A 15787-nucleotide genomic window follows, 5' to 3' on the forward strand; every position below is an offset into this window, starting at 1 on the left:
GTCCTCACTCTCAATTGAGTCCCCACAGAGATAGAAGTACGAGAACAGAGACACGCACACACACACACACACACAAACACACTGGCGGCGTGTCTTACCCTCAATGCTGGAGAGTATAACCCTGGAGTGATCATAGGCGATGACGTTGGCGTAGCGGTTCTTTGGCTTGTTGACCTCCAAGTTGGAGTTCTCCCATGTGAACTGCTGACCGGGGTCGATGGACTACAAGAGGGAGAAGACGAGGTCAGGACAAAGAGCGAACGTCAACAGGAAGTAATTAATGAGGACAGACTCGCTGTTTGATTCACTCTTATAGATTCAAGTTGTGTTGGACAGTGTTTGCATGCTTTAATGAGCTATTTTTTATAGGCATATTTTGGTTTTAATGCTTTGATTTAAACATTAAAGTTTGATTTAAAATGGCACTACACCAGCATGTGGTGTGTCAGTAGCAGTATATTTTGAAAAAAGGGTTATTGCATGTTTAAATGTGCTAAGTATAATTTATCCTTTTGCATGAAGCGCTGAATTAAATGTTCAAGTAATAATCTGGAAGAATTTCATTTAAATAAATGTCTGTTAAGTCACTATGAATGAGGTGACACATGGTGATTGAGCCTATGGCCCACTGATGACAGCCTTTGCATTTGCAGTATATAGTATTATTACAGACTGGGTGTCTATGGCGACTTTCGTGGAAAAAAAAATTATAATCGGCGCCCAGTTAGTGACACGTTTTCCATCACCCAGCAGTGGTTGGTCTGCCAGAGAGGGTAGGCGGAGCTAAGCGGTCTCTGTAAGTGTTGCGAGTAAACAGTTATCTACTATGGCTGAACAAACAAAGAAAGATCGATGACTACAGATACAACTTCAACAATAAGTGAAAATCCAAAGAAAAGAAACAAATTCGACGCTCAGATGAAGGCAAACAGTCTGAAAAGGAAAGCGACCGTCAGCGAGGAAAATCAAGAGTTACAACCGGAGCCAACTGTGGATGTCACACATGCGACACTGTCTGGATACCTGGGAAGTGCTCCCACAGTTGCCGTTAATCGCCATAGGTGCCGCCAAATTACCACTTTAATATCGATCAGTCAGGGCTCACTTGCGAAATAAACAGAGAAGGAATCATTGTGTTCCCCTGTACGTACTCTCTGATTAAGATTATGCACAAACTTTTAACATTATTACTTTTAAGTGTTGATAAAGATGTTGTCTCTTTAAATTTGCCCCAAAATGCAGAAAACAGGATTTCCAATAGCAGCAGAACGGGATAATTCAATGACTTTGTGCTCACAAGCAGTGCCATGTGTTGCTACACCCTTAGAAACCAAATACAAATTGAAAATTAATAAGGTATTATTGAACTCGGACGGGTATGTCCGCAAATACAATATCACATTTCAAGAATGGATGGAGGGACTTTCCGCTTTGGACAAAGAAAAAAAGGAGCTGCCAGAAAAAGATGATAAAAGCACAACAAATTCCTCTGGGAGAGAAAGGATGGTTGTGTTAGACCAACACATTAAGTTCCTGGAGGGTAATTACAGTGTAACCACTGCTGTTAGCTGGGAGAGGCAGACATGAGGTCATTATGAGGCTGTCAATGGAGAGGGACGAAGAGGAGAGAGAGCCAGGGCAATTTAGCAATTCTGAATATTTTACGACACATAATTATGGTTTGGTTGGGGAAAAAATGGACAGGAGTGGTGCTGGATGAGTGCATGAATGCGTGTGTGTGTGTGTGTGTTGGTGTGTGTGTGTTTCCACACGCTGCCCAACATCATGTGTGTCTGATTATTACACCGCAATCATTTCTGGCCCCTCTCTCTCTCTCTCTCTCTCTCTCCCTCAATCCCTCCTCCATCCATCTCTCTCGTTCCCTCGTTAAGGGTTCACTAGCGAACAAAGCACACAGTCATGCAGAGAGAATGTGAGGCTCAACAGAGAGGTTCAAACTCGCACCACAATTACATACGGCTTCTCCCTCACCGTCTCTTTATCCTCTCTCCCGACGCTTTTCTCCCTAAAACCTCCTCGCTCTGTTTTTCTACTCTTTGCATAATGTGTCCTTGCGTATACGTATCTCCATCGCAGACAGTTTGTCTCTCTCTCTCTCTGGTGGTAGCCAATTAGAGCCTCATGTCTCCTTCTTCACCCAGAGGCCGTCGGTCTAAACTGCCTTTTTTTTTTTTTTGAAAGGAAAAGAAAACATTTTTACCCCTTTAATAGCTCTCTGTGGAGCTCATTGTAATTCTAGCGCTATTTGCTACACAGCCACCATGTTGGGAAATATATCTACTGATGTGTTTTCCTATTTAGTGTGGCAGTTCAGCACACCAAGTTCAGGCACGTTGTTATCTCCTGGTATATGTGTTTTTTGGTTCCACATTAGCTGTGCTGCAAGTTGGTGGAAACTAATCAAGAAGCTTCTCTTTAGCGTCCTGTATCTCTCACTGAGTCTGCTCTCGGTCGCTGCCTCTTTATTTCTATCTCTGTTTCTCCCCTTTCTCCACCAGAGCGTAGAAATGAGGGGCCTGATAACCATCTGGCTGTAAGCAAACCCTCTTTGAGCTTGCAATTTCAATTTCCCCCTTCTATTTGTATAGATAACAACAAGACAGCAGAGGGAGGGGATGTGCTTTATCTTGTATCTTCTGTAAAAAGGAATCAAAATGCAGCTGTAGAGACTTTATGTGGGGCTCAATCTACAGCGCTCACAACTGAAATTGAAACTGAGCAAAAAAAAAAAATGTGGAGTCAACGATAAATATGTGTGTGTCTGCATCAGAACCAGATGAATTTCCCAAGTTAGAGATTTTCAGGGACAGATAATCAGCATTCCTACCTCGTACTCTTGAGAAAACTTGAGATTGTCGTTTGCCTTGAGGCGCTCAATGTGATCTGCCATCTCGGAGATGGGGACGGGCGGGTGACTTGCCATGCCTGCCGAGCACAGAAATAGAAAAAGAGGCCATTTGGATAAGTGTGCAACTAAACTCTTTTAGAGAGAAATGTTAAGAGAAAGGACTCTCAGAGGAGGTGTTGTTTAGTGTTCTGTCCACAGTCAGCGGAGGAAGCAAATGGAAGTGTTTCTTTCTTTTTTTGTTAAGTGACCATTTTCTCTCCAGGCAGACAGAAAGAACAATGTGCGTGTTCAGAAAGTTACTGAGGCACAGCAACATGTCCTCAGAGTATATGCACACTGCTGGTGAGGATAAAAAAAGAATATGACACAGGCGGTTAAAAATTTAGCATGAGAAAAAGAAAAAAAATTGGGGACTTGTTCAGGAGGTATTCCAGAGGCGTTTGGATGAAATGTTGTCAATTGAAGCGGCTTCATCCTGCATGGGATGGAAGGTTAGTTAGCATGGACATGGGGAAGAGAAAGGAAGACAAAGGAAGGTGAATGTGTAAGAAGGAACAGAGCAGAGAAGGAGAGATCTTTTGCAGACTAAAACCAACTAACTTGACAAGCGTCGATAACCACGGTACACTGATACACGATAGGCTGAAAAAGGAAACAACACAGTTAATCTTATAAATATAGCAAATACTTTAGATCACACTCAGGCCACGTCCACACGTACACAGGTATTTTTTAAAATGTAGCTTTTTCTCTGCGATTTGTCCTTTTGGCCACACACACGTATTAGGTCACTGAAAACTGATCTTTTGTGAAACTCCGGCCAGGGTGAAGACTATAAGAAAGTCTGTAGACGGTGTAGCAGCGTTTTTGGCTCGTGACATCAGGCCATTATCGCCCTTTGTGAGGTGTCACTAATGAGGCGACATTCCTTGCGAAGTGACAGATGTTACAAAAACAGTGGTGCTTCTCACCTTGCTAACAGGACTTTTTACATGTTTACAAATGTATGTACAGTTACTCAATGCACTACTTCCAGCAATAGATTTTTTCAGACATTTGATTGGCCGAGATTTTCTTTTTCTTCTTTGCATGACAAGGTTCTATCACCGCCTGATGGTGTGGCATTCTCATGACAGTGTTTTTCCTGTGGTTTTTTCTTTGTCGTTTGGACAGTGATTTTTTTATAAACGCGCTTGTGTGGACGGGGTTTTTTTGGGGGGGAACACAGATTTGAAAAATACCCGTGTACGTGTATACATGGCCTCAAACTACACATGATGTTATGGCGGCGTGTCTATAGGTGTGTCTGGTTTACCTGGAGTCTGGAAGTTGATTCTGCGTAGCTCCACGGGATCAGTGGGATGGTGGGATGACATGGCTTTGCTACAGGGGAAACTGCCCTTCCTGCCCTCGGCCTCGGCCCGTTTCCTGGAATAACAGGTTGACACACGTTTACATGTAACTCAACCTGATGAATGTAACTTGCATGCAAAATATCTAAAATGTTGATGACCAAAAGTGTGTTTGAATTAGACGATACCATCCATGTGTCCTCAAACTTACGCAGTGCAGTTGTCACTGTTCCTTACTTACAATTAGCTTTTATGCATTTTAACTTTATCAAGAGGACTGCATTAAATGCATAACAAAGAAACATCAAGGTAATCCTGACTCTATTGGTACCTGCTATCTAAATTATAAAAGCCACTTTCTCCGTCCTTCAGAGTAATAAGTGGAGTTTGTTTACCTGTCAGGTTTGCTGGATCCAAACAGGGAGCAGAGCAGATGAAAGGAGAGACAAAAGTGAATAACATTAGTGTGCACTGAACAAACAACAGGGACTAAAGCAGTGCTGAACTCATTATTCTCTGTCTCTCATTAAAGCTTTCTTATAACATGTTAAACAGAGCCTCCTATAGCTACAAAGATAATCAGCAATAATCTAAATCATCTGATCCTGCGTAACACTGCTGAACCTTATCTCCCAGGACACCCTCCAGCTGTGACACAGACTATATAATAACATTATAAAATATATTGCAAGTGCACGTCGGCCTTCATTGGGACATTAACGGCTGTGAATCACCACAGGTTATATTCCAGGGTGTATTAACCTTAGATTATTACCATCAAGGTTAATAATTCTGCAACGCCACATCAGTCACAGCGATTATTCATGTGCATTAACAAAGCTGTAGCCAGGAGATCCGATGATTATCATGAATAATGCTAATGGGTGATAATGTTATCTTCCCCTATCTGTTACGTTAGCCAACTTTGCTCCCTGTTTATTGATTCTGAGAACTGATTACAACAAAAACACAATATAGTTTTAAAGATAACTTAAGAGCCAGATGTGATTAGTATAACAGATCTCAATCCTGTGTGTTTCATAAATAAAGAAAACAGACCTCAAGTTTTATCCTGTTTAGAGGTTCAGGTCCAGACTATTAAACCACTAAAGCAGAGGGGTGGGGGGCTGGGAGAGCTGCTGTCACATGAGGCAAAGATACCACTTGAGGTGAGGCAGTTAAGGAAGTCTTCTTTTGCCTTTATTTATAGGACAGCTAAAGAGACATGAAATGTTGAGAGTAGAGAGTGATTGGCAGACCGGGAGTCAAACCTGTCGAACCTTGAATCTGTATATGGGCGTCTGCTCTACCAGCTGAGATTAACCAGCGCCCTCTACGTCTATGTCTTCTGAGTTATATTCCACTCAAGTCTGATCACACAGACATGATACACCAACATTATATTAAGATTGTGTGTGTGAGAAGTGTGACTTAAACTTTCCTGTACTGAAATTCACCAATAAATCCATAACTTTTCTTCAAAATCACAGCATAAAAAAGATCCTTCTTATAACTGCAGAACCTGTCTGAGAATGGAAACCCGAATTTCCCCTCTGGGGATCAATAAAGAATTATCTTATCTTGATAAATTATCTAGTAATAGTTGTTGTGATGACATCCATGGCACATTATGTTACACTGCAGAGAGTTAATGCTATTAGCTAACACAGCACACTGTACATGCTTCTAATGTGCTTACATGTAAACAATTATAGGCTTCAAAAGTCCCAAAGCATTATGGGAACCCATGTTCCAAAACTTATGGCATGAAAACCCCCCAAAAATAAGTGAAACAAAGACTCAGAATAGAATAACAATGAATATAGATCTTTCCTCATGAAGCCCTTTCAATTGTTTTTGATATTAGAGAAGACTAGGGTTATGGAGGAAAGGGGTGGTGGTCTTGTTTATGACCTTGCTCTGTCAAAAGCTATCTGAGAACTGTTGCTTGAGACAGATCGGTATTCAGGCAATGCATTTATATAAATATGTGGGGGATACAGCATACTGTCCAAACAGTAGTTTGAGTTGAATCTACAGAGGAGAAAAAGCCAAGTGTAAAATGAAAACAATTAAATCCATGTAGAGTACTTTTGTCCTAAAATAAAGATGGAAGTTGATCAAACTCTCCCCTCTTCCTCTTCCTCTTCCTCTTCCTTTTCCCATCAACCTAATACAAGATGAAACCACTTTCTCATCTTCCCGGCTCAGTCGTGTTGTCTTTACCTCTTGAAGAGGAGAATGGCGATGACGATGCAGACGATGAAGATGACAGCCAGCACAGGCCCCACCACCCACAGCAGACCCTCTTCCTCGTCAACTATTGGCTGAGGGTCCACATCCGATGATGTCACGGGATCAGAATAAGGGCTGGTGGCGAACATGGTCTGGAGGAACACAGGGTTTTAATCATTTTATGATTGTGGTTGTTTTAGACAAAGTTTGACTGGTTTCACTTGTTGTTTCATGCCTATTATTGTATCATAGTCATGTATTCTGTGTTATGTTTGAATGTATGGCTGCTCATTGGTTGTCTGAATCTTTGTTAATGTGCTGCTGCCTGTCTCGGCCAGGACACTCTTGAAAAAGAGATTTTTTAATCTCCAGAGCTTTTTTCCTGGTTAAATAAAAGTTAAATAAAAATAATAATAAATAAATGTACACATATGAAGTAGTCAGAACTGTACTTTTATGTTTAAACTGTGTTTCAGTACTCACATTCTCAGAGAGGTCGAGCAGCGCGAGCACAAAGAAAACATACTCCTGTCCGTTTAACAGTGGACGGTTGCGGAAGTCACCGTAGTTTCGCCCATCTCCCAGCGTGAACTCCACGGGGAGGGTCTTGAAGTGAGCACTGACATAGGCCCTTGGATCTGATTGGCCCGCCTGTCTGCGGATGCGGAGGGCACGACTGATGCTGGTCCTGTTGATCTCTTTCAGAAGCTGAAATGAAGAAACACAGGGGACGGGCAGACACACATTAACAGAGGAGAGGGAGGAGGAGGGGAGGGGAGGGGAGGGGAAATTAATCAGGCAAAGAGCAAAGAGATCGAGAAAAGAGATGAGAAATGATAGAAAATGGGGGAATAAAAGGCATCAAACGGATGTAATTTTTTATGTGATATGAGCCAAGTTCAAACAAAGTGCAACATCAAAGGCCAGTGAGTGTATCAACACGCTCTTTGAGTGAAATAAATTTAGCCATGTTTCTGCAGATTTAATAAAGATCAATTGCTCAATATTTGGAGATTTTAATCCAGAGTTTTTTGAGAAAAAAGAAAAGAAGGGCATTTTTCCCTCACACACAAAAACCCTCATCAGAGAAGGAATAATGGGCCGTAGGGAGCATTATCACCTGAGCACAAATGTCTTCATCATCAACTGAATTGCTAACTCATTTATCCATTGAGACAGTGGGCTCCATAAAAACTCTATTGAAACTAATCTCGCACACATGAATGGGCTCTCACAATGGCATAATGAGGTGATGAAGTCTTTAGAAGGAGGCAGGAAGTGGAATTAAACAGGAAATGTTATGTGAACGTATCGTTGGATGGAACAGGCAGTGAAGGCAAGGTCATGTACCTTAATATAATAAGATATAACAGGTCTGATACCATGGAGGTAAATGTATAAATATAATGTGTTTTGTACCATCTCTGTATAACAGTAATCATCGCTACCACCCACATCATGAGCATCATTCTCCTTAAAATAACTCAGCTTTATAATAATGGCGTCTGCTGCGGGTCTCACCTCATCTAGGTTCATCTGGTCGGGCTCCTCCCACGGATTCAGGAACTTCCCTCCTCTCTGCTTCTTCAGAGGCACCACCACCACATAGTAACCCCTGAAACACAGCACGCACTTGGTTTAGGTTTATCAAGATACACAATAAACAATTTCTTTAACATTTCAGTCCCTGGACAAACATCGATGCTCTGACATTTACAGGAATAGCCTGTGATTTTGTTAGTGAAGCTGCTGTGAAAGCTACCAATAACTTCACATGGGAAGAAGTTGAACAACAGCACAACGTGATAAGAAATTAACACAAAAAGTTACATGTCAGCAAAAAATGCTACTCATTTGAGGGCCCCCATTTAACTAATACTTTAATTAGTTAAACAGTTAGCTTAGCAAAAAGAATGGAGACTGGAAACTGCTAGCCTGTTTTAGTCCAAAGGTTATAAAAATCTGCTCACTAGTTAGAACGTCACATATGTTGTCTTAGTTAGTTCAGCAGAGTAGAACAGTTTTGTAAGGAATAATGTACTGCTCACTATACATTATCCCAATTATTACACAGCTTTTTACTCATGAAATTACAAAATTACATTATGATTTGGAAATGATTTTATTAATTTAAAAATTATTATATTTTTGTTGAAAAATAGTCCGTTACACTCATAGTTAGAGCTGCATTCATAGCAACGGTTAACTCTAGCCTTCTTAAAATTACCTAACCAAGCTAATATAACTCACACTAAAATGAGCTAAGCTAGCTGCTTTTACTCACATTTAAATGAGCTAACCAAGCTGTTATTAGTCACACTAAAATTAGCTAAGCTAGTTGTTTTTACTCACATTAAAATGAGCTAACCTAGTTGTTATTACTCAAATTAAAATGAGCTAAGCTAGCTGTTATTACTCAAATTAAAATGAGCTAAGCTAGCTGTTATTACTCAAATTAAAATGAGCTAAGCTAGCTGTTATTACTCAAATTAAAATGAGCTAAGCTAGCTGTTATTACTCAAATTAAAATGAGCTAAGCTAGCTGTTTTTACTCACATTAAAATGAGCTAACCTAGCTGTTATTACTCACATTAAATGGAAACATTTCCTCTGACAGTGAAGTAAGACAAGGTGAACCGAGCCGCAGGTTTTCTGACTGAGGTTTTCGATCTCGTCACTGTCAGAGTCTGTTGACATTTTCTTTTCCATTCATCATCTTTAAACACCGCTGTATCCCGCACTGTGTTTTGCTTAGTGTTTACTTCATGTGCCGCAATCAGTTTTTGCATCATTTAACCTTTATTGCTTTCTCTCCGCTGTTTTGTCTCTTCTTTTCCCCCTCTGTAAACAGATGGGATTGTGTGATTAGAGCTGCATCCCTAGCAACAATCTGTTATTCATAACAACGGTCTGTTATCAAGAAATAGCAGACCTTGGAATGCCGCAATTAACCAATCCGAAGAAGTATTTAACACAGCCGTGTAATAATGTGGTTTATCGTACACACGAGTGTTATTGATCTTCTCCTTTAACCCTTGGAAAGAACATAAATAAGGATCTTTTCTTAATTGTCTAACTTGTCCTATAGTGTTTGAATACCAAGGACTATGGAGAATAGTATCATTTAATGCATTATATTGCAGCAGCAGCAGCTGTGACATCACTCTGTAAATCTGTGGCAGAGGCCATGTCTAAAGATAAGTGTGAAACAAAAAATGAAATGACTGCAGGACGGGAATTTTTCAGAAGCAGTCAGGCAATAAGTGATGAAAGCACAGACACCAAAACCATCCATGTGTCCTCAGTAGATGACTCACTCCACTTCTCAATGCTTGCACTTCAGCACACAGTACTGTATCGAGTGATACAGAAGAAAGATATTTATGTCAAACGAGGAGCGAGAGAGTGGAGATAGGACGGTCAATGTAAAGAAATAATAACCAAACTTTAAAAAAACAGATCTAAAATGAGAAAACTTCTTGTGTCTTGTGCACCCTGTGAAGTCCTGTGAAACCCCAAAATAGCTTCTAATGTGACGGCGACAAACAGGAAAACGTCTGAGAGGAAAATACGAGAAGCAGTGAAGTGATTCAAGTTGTACTTTTAACAGCGAAACACTGCTTCAGCTTGGTATCTATATTTGTTCTTGGTTACTAAAAGCTGATGAGATTATCAGCTTTGTGCTTTCATCGGCCTGTTGTGGGAGTTCTCAGACTTGCTTTGCTGCCAGCTCAGAGAAATCCCTGCTGATAGAACAATAAATGAAAAGCAGCAGCAGCAGGAAGACGTGGAATTATCTCACAGGGTCATTTCAAAACCTCCTAATTGATGCAAATTCTGCACAGTTGAACACTACAAACGCAATTCTCCACTCATTTTCTCTTCACTCTCCTGAACTCATTAATAATCTCTACCTGACTTTAGCTGTGGTCTGCACGGTTGGTAGCTGCACAGTCACCATGCCGTCTGCGTTGGTCTTTCCCACCACTGTAGGTTTGGTTTTCAGGATGTCCGGGGCGGTGGTGGCGGTGACGCGGTGCTGCAGACCCCCGGCGCTGTTGGCCCGGTTGGTGAGCAGGAAGGAGTACTGAGTGTCCGGTTCCAAACCAGTGATCAGCTTCTGAGTCAGCTTCCCGTCCACTTCCACAGACTGGCCCTTTCCATACAGGATCTGGACACAGGGTAGATTAAGAGTTTTATGTGACGTAAAAACACAAAAGTTCTGAAGTAGTTCGATAACACTTCCTCCTCCTTTGCATTAAAAGCCTTAAATGTGCCTTCAAAGCTTTATCAATTACCCAACAGGAAGTGATGAAACGAACAAAAATAGAATGTTTAAAAATAATAATCATAAAAAAATATGCCAAATTTACACTGTGACTCATTGTTGAACAGGTAATTTCGTTTCCCTTCCCCCCAACCTTTATTTGCATCCTGCCTTTGCTTCTTCGTACACCATTTGAGACATGGCCTATTTTATCTGACTGTATTCAAATATAATAAAATGCAAATGTACTCACGGTGAACGGCTGGGCAGGGTTCTTGTCTCGGATCTCCCAGGACAGCAGAACAGAGTTCTTCATCGCAGCCTTTACTCTGAAGTTTGTCGCGAAAACTAAGGAACAAAAAAATGAAACAAATAAACATGAATACGATTCCAGTCTCATCTAATCCCTCGTCTTAACCAAAAGTCACAGCCTTACCTGTGTACTATTCTTTAGTACCAGTGTCAAGCTAGCTATCTGCTCTGTTCAACACACGGTGAGTGTGACAGGACAGGGATCACGCCCAACACCCAAGACTCTTACCTTGTTTTAGGAAAAGGACGTTGGGTCTAAGACTACAGTGACAAGACAACGAAAAAGGACACTTAGGATGTTGTCACCAGATGTATTGTGTCTGAGTGTGTGTGCATCCAGAGCAATGAAGATGGGTTGTTAGGAAGCGAGTGTGAACCCTACCTTGGTCCAGCCGTTGCGTCCTAAACTGGACACCTGGGCTGAACGGCCCGGGGCCGACAGCTGTGAACGCGCACAACCTGACATCATACACAGTATCGGCACTGAGACCCTCCAACAAAACACTCGACCCAGGAGCGGGCACAACAACTTCTGAGGCGTTCCCTCGGCTGTTTATATCCTTGTACAGCACCGAGTATTTCACAATTTTCCCATTTTGCTCAATTAGCGGGACTGATTTCCATTCCAGCCGCAGGGAGGTGGCAGAGGCCTCCTGAGAGATGATATTTTCTGGGTATCCACTCGGGGCGTCTTCTGGAGTAGTCACTTCCTTTACAGCCTCCTCTCCGTAGCCCATTTTGTTACGGGCGGAGAGTCTGAACACATAGTTAGCTCCCTTGTGGATGTCCTGGGCGGTGTAGTGGTTCTCCTTGGTGGGGAACTCAACAACCGTAAAGGGAAGGACGTCGACACGGCCGAAGGTGAGGCGGTACCCCAGGAGAGGGGTGGGCGGGTTTTGCGGTGGGTGCCATTGAAGCAGAGCAGTGCTTGAATCAGTAGCGCTCACCAAGAGTTTGGGCTTCTCAGGCACTAAAAGAGATGAAAAGGGAGAGCAGGAGCGAGACAGAAGGATGAAAGATAATTAGAGGATAATTGCAAAGCAGATTATTCACAGCCTAAAGCAAAATGCAAAATGTGATAAATATGGAACAAAACGATTGGCTTTTACTGGCAGAGCAAGGTGTGAACGAGTGAGACAGAAACCAATTCAATGATGTAACATACACTCATGATAGTGGTGCTTAAGTCACAAAGATTATTATTAGTTGGGCGTGCTTTTATAGATAAATCTCTTTGTGTATTTTAGTGTTAGAGTCACAGACACACTTACGTGGCAGGGCGGTACAGGCAGAGACAGGCTTGCTGCGAGCCCCATCACCCTTGGCGGTGTAAGCCCCCACTGACACAGAGTAGGAAGTGTCTGCCTTCAGATCTCCAAGAACCACCTCCTGCAGAACAACAAGAAGCACCGTCAGCCGCGAAAGGCAACTACTGCGGTCTGCCCTCAGGACAATAGGCAGCACTTCGATTTAATAAAGATTGTCTGGGTCAGGCTGGTCAAAACCGGTGAAAAAAGGTTCAGCCTCGGGGATCAAAGGTACAATTCTGCGCTGTTTGTCTGATAGAGTAGAGACAATTACTCAGCCTGTCTCTACAACAACAATACTTCTGCGGGCCATAATAAAAAAAAGACTCTCAAGCTGCTTTTGAAAACTTGAGATATAATTTGCGATCATCTCAAAAGCAAGAAGCAGCTAAATCAAATTATCCCCACAGAGCTCAGAGTGTGTGATACAAAATGTCACTCAAAACTCATTAACTTTTCTCTCCTAAACTAATCAAAGTATGATCCTAATTTCTGGCCCGTGGAAAGCAAGAATGAGGGGGTGATATGTTGGCAATAACTCATGAAATGACTCATATCACCAGTTATCTCTGTGTTCCCCCTATTGGCTTTTAAACCCTCGCTCTGGTCATAGGAGATTTTGAAGCTCATAAATGACTCGATGACTCAACGTGTCTCTGTGCTCTGTTGTTATTAGTATTAAATGAAAGACTTAAAGAAGGGTTTACTCACGTATTCAGTGGAGTCATCGTTTTCCCACTGAACGATGGAGCAGCGGAAAGAAAGAAGAAGGAGAAATACAATTATATGATCTAAAAGACTTCACACTCAAGTTGAATGCACCACTTTACTCCCCATATAAGTATCAGTACAAACAGATTTACAGTAGCTCCATTATTGATGTAGACAGAAAATTAATGATGCTCAAAATATTAAGAAGTTTGCCTATTTAACCGCGACAGGTCATGCAAAGGTCAGATTTATTTTTGGGGGGAAATAAACTTATTCTTTCTCTGCCAAGAATTAGATCAGAAGACAGATCCCTCTTCTGTGTTTTAATAATAAAGGCAAAGGAAATCTGGGCATACAAAGTCAATGCAAAGACGTGAACAGACTGGAATGTGTCATTCTTGTTATATCTTGTCACAAAAGCAGATAGTTGAGATTCCCCTGACATCACAGCTAATCACAAATGGAGGAAAAGGTAGCAAATGTTGCGAATATATTTGTTTCTATACATTTGTTGAAAACAAGGTTTTTTGCAGTGGGCAAATCTGTTATTACAACTTCCAAGTGACTCTACTTACATTGTTAAAGAGTCATCTGTAAAAAGGCTGATAAAGTTTTTGAAGCAGCGACACCTTCCCTACTACAGAGTATTAAATGTTAAAGAAAAAGAAATCAGAGATTACAAGAATAAAGTCGTGATTTAGACTATGGTTAGCCTATATGTTATTTTGAAGAGGAATATCAGAAGAGCAGCCAGCCGCCTGCACCAAAATCACTCATCAATAAAATCACTTTTCCTGAGTCCTGGTACTTGTGAGAATGTGGTGCTGATGTGCCAAAAGTTTTTCGTATTTGTGAAACCTATACTTAAAGGAACAATCTTGAACTTTTTCATGTTAATAAATGTCTGTTAAGTCACTATCTATCGCCAAATGAGGTAACACAATGGTGATTGAGCCTATGGCCCACTGATGAAAGCCTTTGCTTTTGCAGTATATAGTATTATTATGGACTGGGTGTCTGTGGCGACATTCGAGGAAAATATCACAAGCAGCACCCAGATAGTGACGCATTTCCCATCAGCCAGCAGTGGTTGGTCTGCAAGAGAGGGTAGGCGGAGCTAAGCGGGTGCACTTTCGGTTTCTGTAAGCACTGCCAGTAAACAGTAATCTACTATGGCCGAACAAACAAAGAAGAGATCGATGACTACAGGTACAATTTCGACGCTCAGATGAAGTCAAATAGTCTACAAACGAAAGCGAGGAAAATCAAGAGTAAGAACCATGACAAAGGGAGCCTCCGTAGACGTCTGGGTGTGTTCAATAAATACAGCTCCGGCTAAACTTGTATTAAGCCTCCTGTGCAATTACTTACAAGCATAACTTCACAAGATGCTCACTTTATTCTCATAATCTCTGATTTGTTTTTCTTTAATGTGGCGCTAATACTCCGTCATACCTTCCCAGTATGAACATCAGTATAGCTCTTTTTTAAATATTTAGTTCTGTTGTATAAATGACACTCATATAATTTATCAGGCATTCATGAAACTGTTCCTGACTCAAGTGAAGTGTAAGTGTTAGAGAGTATATGTTAGTGTTACCTGAGAGTCCTCTATGAGGATGTCCTTGATGGAGGGCTGCCCCTGAGGTTCTCCGTAGTTCATCCTCACATAGTGGACTTGGTAGCCTCGGATCTGACCGTGTTGCTTTTCGGGGGCTGGTGCTCGCCATTTCACCCTAACGGCCGAGGCGTTCACAGTCTCTGCCTCCACCCCTCGCGGAGGACCACTTGGAACTAAAAATGCATTTTGGGGATAGATGTCAAGGGTCACTGATGATGCGCACTCAAACCTCTCAAGTAAAGGGCTTCACTTAAAAGAAACACGCTCCTTTCCTAATCAAAAATATATTAGTTTCAGGGGCAGATAAAAAAATACCCAAGAGCTAAAAAAATGTAAAAATACAAACCCTCCAAAGAGTCTAAAACTGCTCTGATGTCTGGGAAAAAAGTCAAAATAGTAAAAAAAAAATGAAAGTGCTTGAGGAAAAACATGGAGGAAAAAAGCAGTGGAGGATAAGAAGCAAATGTAGAGAAAGATAAGAATGGCTGATAGAAAAGGATTTGTTGCCATGGGCAGATAAACAGTGGCAGGCAGGCAGTCAAAGAGAAAATACTGTTATCAAGAAAAACCTCTCAGGTGCTGCCAAGAACTACACTTCTCCCCAAAATAATAAAAAATATACTGACAGGAGAAAAAGTTCAGCCACCTCCTGCTATCTGACTCTCCCACGTGTGGGCACTCAAAAGCAAACTGAAGCCAGATAAATATCCTGGTTGAGACATTGGGAGTTTGGGATATTAAGGAAAAATATTGCGGTTAATATTACAAATGTCTCATGTCACAATAAAAAACATTGATTTAAGTCGATTTAAAGAAGTAATAATCGGCTTAGAGCTGGCGAGGAGTTGGAGGGCAGGTGGTCAAAGCCAAGGTGCGGAAAGGCCAAGGTACAGCTACAGCCAAAGGGTTGGTTTTGGGTTTGTTAGTGGAAAATATAGTGGAAAACCAAGTACCCCTTTTCACAAAAACTGGGGGATTTAAGAAGAAAGGGAAAAGTGCGGAAAAATATGCTGGTAAAAAAGGGGATAAAAACGGCTGCTGGAGAAAAAAGGGTTTGCTGTCGACAAGAGAGAGCGGTGGTGAGGGAGCAGTGGGAGGAGAGATTTCCGGATG

At 41.5% G+C, this 15787-nt stretch overlaps 1 protein-coding gene across 1 annotated transcript in view; it reads right to left on the bottom strand.

The window, feature by feature from the left end:
- The window catches only part of ptprdb (protein tyrosine phosphatase receptor type Db), a 162521-nt gene that overhangs the window by 19992 nt on the left and 126742 nt on the right, over positions 1-15787 (bottom strand). The window contains exons 20-32 of the mRNA XM_069665336.1: positions 14654-14847; positions 13054-13080; positions 12307-12424; positions 11418-12005; positions 10977-11071; positions 10371-10627; positions 7978-8071; positions 6940-7164; positions 6448-6608; positions 4617-4628; positions 4185-4297; positions 2849-2946; positions 99-222 (exon numbers count right to left, since the gene is read on the bottom strand). Of these exons, the coding sequence (XP_069521437.1) occupies positions 99-222; positions 2849-2946; positions 4185-4297; positions 4617-4628; positions 6448-6608; positions 6940-7164; positions 7978-8071; positions 10371-10627; positions 10977-11071; positions 11418-12005; positions 12307-12424; positions 13054-13080; positions 14654-14847 (2106 nt within the window). The remainder of the gene's footprint in view (positions 1-98; positions 223-2848; positions 2947-4184; positions 4298-4616; positions 4629-6447; positions 6609-6939; positions 7165-7977; positions 8072-10370; positions 10628-10976; positions 11072-11417; positions 12006-12306; positions 12425-13053; positions 13081-14653; positions 14848-15787) is intronic.

The sequence above is a fragment of the Semicossyphus pulcher genome, unplaced genomic scaffold (genome assembly GCF_022749685.1).
Source record: "Semicossyphus pulcher isolate SPU_LCO1_2020_fin unplaced genomic scaffold, fSemPul1.0.p SCAF_17, whole genome shotgun sequence".
Lineage (NCBI taxonomy): Eukaryota > Metazoa > Chordata > Actinopteri > Labriformes > Labridae > Semicossyphus > Semicossyphus pulcher.